Source organism: Peromyscus maniculatus, chromosome 22, assembly GCF_049852395.1.
Source record: "Peromyscus maniculatus bairdii isolate BWxNUB_F1_BW_parent chromosome 22, HU_Pman_BW_mat_3.1, whole genome shotgun sequence".
In the NCBI taxonomy this organism is placed as follows: Eukaryota; Metazoa; Chordata; class Mammalia; order Rodentia; family Cricetidae; genus Peromyscus; species Peromyscus maniculatus.
Window position 1 is genome coordinate 14,094,408 of NC_134873.1, and position 12,281 is coordinate 14,106,688.

Consider the following 12,281-nt stretch of genomic DNA (forward strand, 5'->3'; position numbering starts at 1 on the left):
TTTTCATGTTACAAATAAGGAAACTGAGACACAGAAAGGTGCAGGCACTTATCCAAAGTTATACAGCAACTAGATAAAAAGGGCAAATCACAAAGCCAAAGAAAGGACTCAGTGGGTAAAGTGCTTGCTGTACAAGCATAAGGACCTAAGTTTGATCCCCAGAACCCACATGAAAAAAAGGTGGGTATGGCAGCACATGATTATATTCCAGCACTGGGGCTGCAGAGACAGCCAGATCCCCAGGGTTTGCTGGCCATCTGGTCTGGTCAAATCAGTGAGCTTCAGGACTAGACAGACTAGAAACTCTGTCTCAAAACGAACATGAAGATCTGGGAAGAAGGTTCAGAAGGTAGGAGCACTTGGAAGACAAGCCCGATGAGCTGAGTTTGGATTTCCTGAACCCACATAAAAGCTGGATTACAAGCGTATGTAACCCCAGTGCTTCTGTGGAGAACAGAAGGGTGAGATAGGAGAATGTCCAGCAGCTCATGAGCCAGTTAGCTTAGCTTATGCAGCAGCAATGACCGTCTGTCTCAAACTGAGTGGAAAAATGAAGAATGGATAGCTGCAGATTGTCCTCTGACCTCCAGAATGCTGTGGCACACATATGAATCCACACACACACTTTTTAAACTTGGAGAACAATAGAGGAATACACCTAATGTAAACCTCCAGCCTCTGAGTGCACTTGCATTTACACATACATGTGCATCCATACACATGCACAAACACCCATACACTACATACACACAAGGCAAATCAGGTGGTTGGGGAGATGTTTCAATTAGTAAAGTATTTGCCATGCAAGTTCAATCCCCAGTACTCAATGAGAAAATTAAAATGGGCTGGAGAGATGGCTCAGAGGTTAAGAGCACTATCTATTCTTCCAGAGTCCTGAGTTCAATTCCCAGCAACCACATGGTGACTCACAGCCATCTATAATGAGATCTGGTGCCCTTTTCTGGCATGCAGGCAAAACACTGTATACATAGTAAATAAATAAAACTTTAAAAAAAGGAAGGAAGGAAGGGAGGGAGAGAGAGAAAAAATTGAGAGAGAGAGAGAGAGAGAGAGAGAGAGAGAGAGAGAGAGAGAGAGAGAGAGAGAGAGAATGAGAATTAAAATGCCAAGCATGATGGCAACAGCTTGTAACCCCAGTGCTATCAAGGCAAAAGTCAAGATTACTGGGGCTCACCAGCCAGCCTCAGCTATTTGTCAAGTTCCAGTCCAATGAGAAAAACAAGATAGATGGTACCTGAGGAATGACACCCAAGGTTGACCTCTGGCCTCCACACACATACATGAACACACATGCTGAGCACACACACAAAGCAAAATCAGGCATCCAAATGTCTTGTCTCCCTAAGTCCATGCCATGAGCCCAGGAGTCTAATTCTGCAGTCAGGGTGGAAACCAAATTTGGTGACATAAGCTGTCCCTGTTGTGCCCACAGAATGCCATGCAAGTCATCGGAATTCCGACTAGTGTGCAGCAGCTCGTCTTGCAGCTCGTGGCAGGAATCTTGCACCTGGGTAACATCAGCTTCTGTGAAGAAGGGAACTATGCACGGGTGGAGAGTGCAGACCGTGAGTGTGGGTGCTATGGAGAGTTGGGTATCAGCCTCATGCATTAGGACTGCTCTTCTTGCCATTTCCAATCCCAAGAGAACCATGTTAGTGTCACTGGGGAAGTTCCTATGCCCTTAGAGCCTGACCAGCTGCTTCCTTTTGCTCTGGCCTGGCAGTCTTGGCCTTCCCAGCCTACCTGCTGGGAATAGACAGTGGGCGGCTGCAAGAGAAGCTGACCAGCCGTAAGATGGACAGCAAATGGGGTGGACGAAGTGAGTCCATTGATGTGACCCTCAATGTGGAACAGGCAACCTACACTCGTGATGCACTGGCCAAGGGACTCTATGCCCGCCTCTTCGACTTCCTGGTGGAGGTGAGTGGGACTAGTGCTGGAAATTCTTTTGGATGCCTGGTGTTTAACAAGCCCATGGCATTTGGACAGACAAGTGGGAAGACAGGCTTGACTTGTCCATCTCACCAATTCCTGAGGAAGTGAAGTGCAACTTTCAGCTCAGACAATCAGCCCTCCAGGTCCCATCACCGTGATGGTGATAGAGAGGGGTGGGTATGTTTGAGAGCTAAGATGGTTGTCAAGGAGACAAAGTGGTTGGGTGAGGTGAGTGGAAGGGAACATTACATATCAGGGCCAGTGATGATCACAGTACTAACAAACATATAACAGTTAGTGGAGCCAGACATGGTGATACACACCTGTAATCCCAGCACTCAGGAGCCTGAGGCAGGAAGATTATGAGTGCAAGGCCAGTTTGGGCTGCATAGAACGACCCTATGGGTTTTCTTTTTTCATTTATTTATTTATTATTTTGAGACAGGATCTCACTATGTAGCCCAGCCTGGAACTCTATGGAGACAAGGCTGGCATCAAACTCACAGAGATTGGCGTTTCTTTCTCCTGAGTGCTGGGACTAAAGGTGTGCACCACTATGCCTGACTTTTTTTTAAAGTAGGGGTTGAAGAGAGACCTCTGTTGATGAAATGCTTGCTTTGCAAGCATGAGGACATGAATTCCATCACCAGAACCCACATTTAAATTTATTACATTCATTTATTTACTTTGTGTGCATGTGTGTATGCACGCTGCAACATGTATGTGGATGCTAGAAGTCAGCTTGAGGGACTTGGTTCTCTCCTTCCACCATATGGGTTCCTGAGATCAAACTCACATCATCTGGCTTGTCATCAAACATCTTTACCCACTGAGCCATCTTGCCAGCCCAGCACCTACATTTTTTAAAAGCCAGGCATGAAGCTGGTGAGATGGCTCAGTGTCTCACCTAGGCTGAGGACCTGAGTTTGAACACCAGAACCCACATGATGAACAGAGAGAATAGACTCCTTTAAACTGTCTACTGACCTCCTTATGCACACTATGGCATGCAAGTGTTCTCGTTCTCTCTCTCTCTCTCTCTCTCTCTCTCTCTCTCTCTCTCTCTCTCTCTCTCTCTCTCTCTCATAAATAAATGTAACTTCAGAAACTGTTAGGCCAGGTATAGTGCACTTAGAATCCTAGAGCTGGGGAGGTAGAAAGAGGTAGATCCCCGCCCCCCTGCCTCACCTACTTGGAGAGGTCCAGACCTTGAAGAGAGCCTGTATCAAATGAAAAACTAAAAACAAAAACCAAGATAAATAGTACCTGAGGAGCAGCATCCAAGGCTGTTCTCTGGCTTCCACGTGCACACAAATGTATGTATATGCACACTTCAACACACACACCTATGTACAAATACAAACTCACATACAAATGTATATGCCAAGTCTCCTCCAGCATTTTATGTATGTAAAGTGACTTTTTAAATATATATTTTTAAAAATTCCCATAAGGATAGAAGGTGTTGTTCAGTGATAAAAGGTCCTGGGTTCTATCTCTGACATGGCAAATGTACACACATGAGCACACACACACACAAGAAAGGAGCAGGGAAGTTCCTAAAAGGTATAGGCTGAACATCCCTAATTTGAAAATCCTAAATGTAAAATACTTCAAAATTCCAAACTTTTGAACACCAACATGAAACTACAAGTGGAAAATTCCACCTCAGACCCCATGCATGGCTCACAGTTAAAACCTAGCTATAGGGCTCAGTAGTTCGGAGAGAATACTGCTCTTCTAGAAGCCAGGTTCAATAACCAGCACCCACGTGGTGGCTCACAACCAACCACCCATAACTCCAGTTCCAGGGGGATCATTCGCCCTCTTCTGGCCTCTTCTTGAACTGCATGCATATTGTTTACAGACATTCATTCATGTAGACAAAATACCCATACTCATAACATAAAAATAAATAAATCTTTAAAACAAAAAAGTGCACTAAAAGTAGTGCATAAAGTATATATGAAGTGTAAGTGAATTTCATGTTTAAACTTGAGTCTTGTTGGGCATGGTGGAACATGCATTTAATACCATCCTGCAGGAGCAGAAGCAGGCAGATCCAGGCAGATCTCTGTGAGGGCAGCCTGGTCTACATAGCGAGTTCCAGGTCAACCAAAGCAACATAGAGTGACTATCTCAAACAAATAAATAAAAAAAACAATCTTTGATCTCATGCTCAAGATACTGCACGTTTCTCAAAACTAAAATGCAAAAACACTGTTTGGCCTAAACATTTCCAATTACAGATAATCAAACTCCAGTGGTATTAATTTTGTGGTAATGGAGATGGAATCTAGGGATTAGTGTATACTATACAAAGTGCCCTACCACATGCCCAGGCCCTAGTATTTGCTATTACAAGTCTGTCTGTTTGTTTTTGTTTGTTTGAGATAGGGTCTCCAGTAATCCAGGCTGGACATGAGTGAATGTATGACACATATGTGCAGGTGCCCACATGGTACATCAGATTCTCTCTGTGGAGCTGCCATGTCAGACCAGTACCCTCCTCTGGTCTCCACATACATGTGTGCACAAATGCACACACATACAAATTGGGGAAACAAGCAGTTTTCAAAACATAACAAGAGGATGGTGATTGGTGGCATGGGTTTAGCCACATGCCCACTAGCCCCATTTCCATCTGCCCATAGGCCATCAACCGTGCTATGCAGAAGCCTCAGGAAGAGTATAGTATCGGTGTCCTTGACATCTACGGCTTTGAAATCTTCCAGGTTTGGCACAGGATCCCCCGCCCCCATCCCCTTATCCTCAGCCCAGCCCTATTCTGCCTGTCATCCTGGACTTACCCAATGCTTGCCAAAGATTCCAGCACAGTCCACTAACAGAAAGGCCCTTTTCCTTCCTTGGCAGAAAAATGGCTTTGAGCAGTTCTGCATCAACTTCGTCAATGAAAAGCTGCAACAGATTTTTATTGAGCTCACCCTGAAGGCGGAACAGGTGGGCAGGGCAGCCAAGTGGCAGAAGACAGGACTTCAAGTATAAGGGTTACTAAGTCACTTGGGACCCCACACACAAATCCATTCCCACCTCTCTCTGCTCACTGTGTTAGTTAGATTTCTGTTACTATAACAAAATACCAGACATAATCAATTTATAAAGAGAAAAGCGAGGCTGGAGATACTGCTCAGTTGGTAGAGAGCACTTGCCTAGCATGTACGAAGCCATCCCCACCTGGATAAACTGAGCGTGGTAGTGCATGCCTGTCATTCCAGCACTCAGGAGGCCAAAGCATGAATGTCTAATGAGACCCCATCTTGAAAAATGGAGCTAGATGTAATAGTGAACATGTTTAATCCCAACACTCACTCACAAGTCAGAGGCAGGTAGATCTCTGTGATCTACATAGAGAGTTCTAAGACAGCCAGGGCTACATAGAAAGACCCTGTCTCAAAAAAAAAAAAGAAAAGAAAAGAAAAGAAAGGAAGGAAGGAAGGGAGGGAGGATGGAAGGAAGGAAGGAAAGAAAAAAGAAAGCAAGGAAGAAAGAAAGAAAGAAAGAAAGAAAGAAAGAAAGAAAGAAAGAAAGAAAGAAAGAAAGAAAGAGAGAGAGAGAAAGAAAAGAAGAAAATGAAAAGAGACAGTTGTTTAAGCAACTGCTTTGTGCCAGATACTGTTTGACATATGGGTAAAGAAGCTAGGGACAACGCAGAAATCTCTGCCAAGGACTCTTGAGTGTATAGATCAGTAGTAGCCTGGCTTGCTAGGTTCCAACCCCAGCATCTGAAAAAGAAAACAAATCTGCTTTGATTTTGCCTCTTTCTTAAATTCAGAGCCTGAGGCAAGGGTTCAGGGTCAAAAAAAGGGGGGTGGGCAATGAAAAAGGTGATTTAAAATAAATTTTAGAAGAACCCAGGCTGGGGATGTAGCTCAGTGGGTAGAATGGCTTGACTCACACACACAGAGCCCTGGGTTCCATCCCCAGTACCACATAAACCAGGTTATAGTGCACAGTTGTCATCCCAGCACTCAAAGGTGGAGGCAAGAGGAGTCCAAGGTCATCCTTGGCTGTGTATTGAGTTCAAGGGCAGCCTGGGCTACATGAGAGCCATCTCAAAGAAATAAAAAGAGGCCAAAGTCCAAATAGGGTCTTTCTGAGCAGGTTATGTTTGCAACTGTTCCCCAATTCTAATGAGTCCCAAAGGAGGTGTCACAAAACACCAGAGTTGGTCTAGGAAAGGAATGAGGGCACTGGGATATTTATTTACAACTCCCGCTGGCAGCAGGTCAGTGGGGACCTGAGGCAGGGATACCTTCCGAGGATAAGTGATAAGATGGGGGTAGGGGGAGTGAGGCAGGTCCCACACTGTCTTATTCCCCCGCCCCCAGGAGGAGTATGTGCAGGAGGGCATCCGCTGGACCCCCATCGAATACTTCAACAACAAAGTCGTGTGTGACCTCATCGAAAACAAGCTGGTGAGGACTGAGCTGACTTTAGGAATCTCACCGGGCTTCAGAGCTGAATCAGTGTGTCTGGAAAGGGTTTATGATATCCTAGGGGGCCCAAATATCTTCTAGCCACCCCATCCATTGATTCTTCTGCCCACCTGTTCACCTTTGTTTTATTCACTCAGCAAACACTCCCATAGGTAACATTTTCAGCGTCACGGAAATCCCTCCAAGTGATACCAGTGTGGGGAAGGGAAAGGGGCATGGATTCCCTGCACTCCAGGGTGGGGGGAGAAGAGAGAAAAGGCAGGGGGAGGGCAGAGGGAAGGGGAGGAAAAAGAGTAGAGAAAGTTCACAATTTGAGCTTGTATTTAGGAGTCCCCTACCAGCCCCCCAGCTTACTCATGGAGGAGCCCAGCCAGGCTGAGCCGGATCTCTGCTCCCCTCAGAACCCCCCAGGCATCATGAGCGTGCTAGATGATGTGTGCGCCACGATGCACGCCACCGGCGGCGGCGCGGACCAGACGCTGCTGCAAAAGATGCAAGCTGCAGTGGGCACACACGAACACTTCAACAGCTGGAGCGCGGGTTTCGTCATCCATCACTATGCAGGCAAAGTGCGTGGAACCCCCTTCCCTCACAAACCCCAGAGGTTCCAAGTTTGCAAATCCTAGCCTTCTGACTAAATGCTTCCTCCAGAGCGCCCCCTGCTGACCAGAACCAGGGCCTTTCCCTCAAACCGCCTAGACACCCGCCATGTGTCCCCAGTCAGGGCTGCAGACACATACCGGCCTCTAATCGGTTTACCCAATTAACAAGGTAGCTCCTAACAGATAAGACAGATGGAACCCAATTGGGACAATAGGTCACCACGGTTCTTCTATGCTGGCACACACACTGCAGTGCTCAATATAACCCTCTGACGGAAACACATGCACAGTTCCCCAGACCCGTTACAAACAAAATGGGCTGGAGCCTCACCCCTACCTGAGGCTACAGGAATGCCCTAGTTTCTGACCCAAGCTATAGCCACCTTCCCAAGAGTTTTCTGGCTGTTCCCACAACCTCAGCAGGGGTAGCAAATAGTCCCAGATGCCCTGAGAGGTATTGTCTGTGTTCCTCAGCCAGGCCTGGAAAAGCCAGGAGGAAGACCACTAAAAGATCTCACTTGAAACAGCAACCCCAGGCCACCTTCCAGACTGAACCACCTTTCCCCAAAAATCCACTGCCCAAACTCCAAATAACAAACTAGCCCCAAGATAGCCACACACATCTATAATCCCAGCACTTGGAAAATGGAAACAGAAAGAGCAGAGCCATCCTTGGCTATATAGGGACTTTGAGGCCATCCTGAACTACCTGATACCTTGGGGGGGGGAGAGAGAGAGAGAGAGAGAGAGAGAGAGAGAGAGAGAGAGAGAGAGAGAGAGAGAGAGAGAGAGAGAAGAAACCCAAAATAAACATATATATATATATATATGTATATATATAAAGCCCATCATGGTGACATATGCCTTTAACTCCAGAATTCTGGAAGCAGAGGCAGATCTCTTTAAATTCAAGGGCAGCCTGGCCTACAAAGTGAGTTCCAGGCCAGGTGGGCTACACAGTGAGACCCTGTCTCAAAAACAAACAAATAAACAAAAATATTCTGGGAGCTAAGGAGATAGATCAGTAAATTGTAAGCATGAGGACCAGAATCCAGATACCCACCAGCACCCACATAAAAACCAGACACAGTGGCTTGCTCCAGCACTGGCAGCCTGGAGACAGGATTGGCCAGCCAGGTTAGCCTGGGACTTGTTGGCCAGCCAGTTTAGCCAATCAGCAAGTTCTAGGTTCAGTGAGAAACCCTGACTCCCCCAACCCCAACACCAACAAAGATGGAGAGTCACTGAGGAAGACAGCCAACATCAACTTCAGGACTGCACACATACTAAGACAAATATCCAGCCTAATCTCACTGGCAGCACCCAGGGAGCTGTCCTAGCTTCAGTCCCCTACCCTCGAATTTGGCCTATGACTTCCCACCTTTCCCTGCTACTGATCAAAACTTCAGCCCTGACCATCAACCTGGGCATCTCCCCTTACCTCCAACTCCAGCCTTCATCTTCCAGCTTCAGTTGAACATTAGACTTCTGGGGAGCCAGGACTCAAACAATAGATTACAACCTACCATTTGAAATCACATTTCTTCTAACTGCACATAACCCCAGTCCTCTTGGCCCTGAACAGGCCACCTGCCCTCACATCCACACATGAAACTCTATGCTTCTCATCCTCAACGCTGTCTCCCTCCACCTCCAGGTCTCCTATGATGTCAGTGGCTTCTGTGAGAGGAATCGAGACGTACTGTTCTCTGACCTTATAGAACTGATGCAGTCCAGTGACCAGTGAGTAGTCTTGTGCAGCCTCTGGGCAGAACTCCTATGTCTTCTCCATAACTTGGTGTGCTATGGACTTTGTGACCATGGCTAAGACACAGCTCTGATCTAAAACTCTGAAGGCTGAGGGTATAACTCAGTGATGAGTGCCCCCCCTAGAGTGTGGGGGCTTGCATTCCAGTTCTAGAACAGAAAAAGAAAAGCAATTCCCAAACCCTGATCTACTGACTCTGGGTCCCTCCCCAGGAGAAGCCCCTGAGCTCAGTTCCCTTCATGTCTCACCCATAGTGACTCCCTGCAATCCCAACAGTCCAGTGGTTGGATAGTTGCCCTTTAAGCAAAGTGAAAACACATTACAGGTCTGGGGACATAGATCAGATGGTATGCTAGGCAAGCCCTGGGTTCCCTCCCCAGTACTGTATAAACTAGACATAGCTGTACACTCAGGAGGTGGAGGTGGGAGGTAGGAGGTGAGTTCAGGGCCATCCTGGGCTCCACGAGACCCTGCCTCAAAAGGAGAGGGCCTTGGGGTGTAGCTCAGTTGGTAGATTTCATGCCTAAAATACAGGAAGTCCTTGGTTCCATCCCCAGTACCACAGAAAACCAGATGTGATGTCATACACCCATCATCCCAGCACTTACAGAGTAGAGGTCAAAGCCTGGGAACTCAAGGTCTTCTCAGCTATATATTGAGCTTGAGCTTGAGCTACATGACATATAAACAGGACAGGGGAGAGAGCTCAGTAGGCAAAGCACTTGCTGCACAAGCCTGATGGACAGTTCAGCCCTGAATTTGGATCCCCAGATTCCACGTAAGCTGGACATACTGACATAAGCAAGCATCTGTAGGCAAACAGACCTATGGGGAAATGGTAAGTGAAGACCCCAGAATCTCCCAACTCTCTGCCTGGCTTATGAAGAGACTATCTCAAGTTGAAAAGGCAAGGAACATTCAAAGGTTGTCCTTTGACCTCCACCCAAATGCACCTACACTCACACAAAAACCTTGTGTAAATAAATCAATAGGCAAAAAGGGAGGCATGCAGGTAAGGTTCTTGAATCAGCATGCACTCGTCTCAGAACAGGACATGGGTTCTGGGGCTTGAACTCAGTTCTTCATGTTTACATAGCAAATACTTTATCAAGTGACCCAGCTCCCCAGACCCTGTGCACATTTTTTAGGGGGTGGTTTTGTGTTTGTTTTTGTTTTGTTTTGTTGAGACAAGGTATTGCTACGTGTCTCTGGCTGGCCTGGAACTTGCTATATAGACCAGGTTGTTCTCAAACTCATAGGGATCTATCTGCCAAAGGAGGCTGGATTAAAGGCATCCACCACTACTCCTAGCTGCTCTGCACATTTCTTTGCATACATCATATGCAAATGTGTACCTGTAGGATGGCTTCTTAAAGGAGACATGCCTCTGTTGCCCAAGACACTTTTCCAATTGATATATTTTTCTATTTGTTTATTTATTTGGGTGGATCTTATGGAGCCTCGGCTGACCTCAAACTTACTATGTAACCAAGAGTGACCTTGAACTTCTAATCATTCAACCTCAGTACTCAGACTATTGGCATACACGGCTGTGCTTGGTATATGTGGTGCTGAAAACAGAACCCAGTCTGTGTTCATGCAAGGCAACCACCTACCAACTAAGCTGTATCCCAGCTGTTGTTTTAAGACAGGGTTCTCTCTCATGCTTGCATGGTGGTGCACACTTTTAATCCCAGCACTCGGGAGCAAAGGCAAACAGATTTCTGTGAGTTCAACGCCAGTCTAGTCTGTATAGTGAGTTCCAGGACAGAAGAGAGCCAGGGCTATGCAGAAAGATCCTGTCAGAGAAAAAAAAAAGTCTCATATAGCCCAAGCTGGCCTTGAACCCACTATGTAGCTAAGGATGAACTTGAACTTCTCCTGTCTCCACCTAAGTGCTGGGATGACAGGTGTGCACCCCCACAGCTGCACATGTTTCTGTTGTATTTAACATACTGTAAGATTGCTATTACCGGGCTGGAGAGATGGCTCAGAGGTTAAGAACACTGGCTGTTCTTCCAGAGGTCCTGAGTTCAATTCCCAGCACCCACATGGTAGCTCGCAACCATCTGTAATGAGATCTGGCTCCCTCTTCTGGCCTGCAGGGACACATGCAAACAGAACACTGTATACGTAATAAATAAATGAATCTTAAAAAAAAAAAAAAAAAAGACGAAACTTCAAAAAAGAGTAAGACTAAAAAGTGCAGATAAATCCAGAGACCTGAGAGACAGTGCCAACCTCATAGTCCATGCCCACATCCAGGGAGAACCCTATTTGCATCTTGTCACTGAGGCATCCCCTACATGTAGGTGGAGTTTTTCTGTATTCCAGCACTTGCTCCCAAATAACCACAAGAGACAATATAAATTATTAATGCTCAGCTGATAGCTCAGGCTTATTACTAACTAGCTCTTACAAATAAATTAACCCATTTCTATTAATCTATATGATGCCCCAAGGTTCATGACATTTACCTCTCCGGCATGTCTTGCTTACTCTCTGGCTGGCTGGTGACTCCTCTGACTGGTCCTTCTTCCTCTCAGCATTCTCTCTATGCCAGGTTGTCTCAGCCAATCTCTTCCTGTCCAGCTATTGGCCAATCAGCTTTTTATTAAGAATGAGAGCAATGCATATTTACAGTGTACAAAGATTGTTCCATAGCACCTCCAACTCTGGGGGAAGAAGGAGGATGCCCCAGAGTCTGTCTGCATTCCCATGCACTCCTTTCTCCTGCCTAGGGCCTTCCTACGGATGCTTTTTCCTGAGAAGCTGGATGTAGACAAGAAAGGCCGCCCCAGTACTGCTGGATCCAAGATCAAGGTGGGCCTGGTGGTGGGAAGGGACAGGAAAGGCAAGTCCAGACTCTTTCTCTCCTTGTTTCAACATCTGTTCCCTACTGTTTGGGTTTTCAATGTCTCTGGCACCCTCTGGCCTATAGGGTCTTCCTTCAGCTCTGGGTTTTGGGAGAAAGATTGAACAATGTTTGGTCCATCTGTCTTTCCTTCCTTTACTCCCTTCATTTCCCTCTCCCCCTTTCTCTCCCTGTCTTCATCCCTCCTCTCCCTCTTTCCTTCACTTCCCATCTCTTTCCCTTCTTCCCTCTCCCCCTCCCTCCCTCTCCCCTTCCTTCCACCTTTCCTTCCCCACCCTTATCTAAGGCTCTTTCCCCCCTCCTTTCTCTCTTTCTGTCCCTCCAACTTTCCTTTCTCCCTCCCTTCCTTCCTGTGCTTGGAGACAGAACCCAGGTCTTGCACATGCTAAGTATGCATGCTATGCTTGGGTTATACTTCCCACATCACTTCTTTTAAAAGATGTAAATACATATATATATACATATATACATATACATACATATATATATACATACATACATATATATATATATTAGAACAGCTATCTCACCCATTTTAAGTGTGCAGTTCAGTGACACTGACTATGTTCACAGCCATCCCCATCAGCCATCTCCAAACTTTCTCATCTTTCCAAATTCAAACT

The 12,281-nt window shown here is 46.3% G+C and overlaps 1 protein-coding gene across 2 annotated transcripts in view; it reads left to right on the forward strand.

The window, feature by feature from the left end:
• Positions 1-12,281, forward strand: part of Myo1f (myosin IF) — a 53,003-nt gene that overhangs the window by 23,067 nt on the left and 17,655 nt on the right. The window contains exons 9-16 of one of the 2 annotated variants that reach the window (XM_006990866.2): positions 1,454-1,586; positions 1,745-1,941; positions 4,611-4,691; positions 4,831-4,917; positions 6,306-6,392; positions 6,815-6,982; positions 8,673-8,758; positions 11,525-11,606. In XM_006990866.2, coding sequence (XP_006990928.2) covers positions 1,454-1,586; positions 1,745-1,941; positions 4,611-4,691; positions 4,831-4,917; positions 6,306-6,392; positions 6,815-6,982; positions 8,673-8,758; positions 11,525-11,606 — 921 coding nt within the window. The remainder of the gene's footprint in view (positions 1-1,453; positions 1,587-1,744; positions 1,942-4,610; positions 4,692-4,830; positions 4,918-6,305; positions 6,393-6,814; positions 6,983-8,672; positions 8,759-11,524; positions 11,607-12,281) is intronic. The other variant, XM_076559038.1, reaches the window with a different exon arrangement.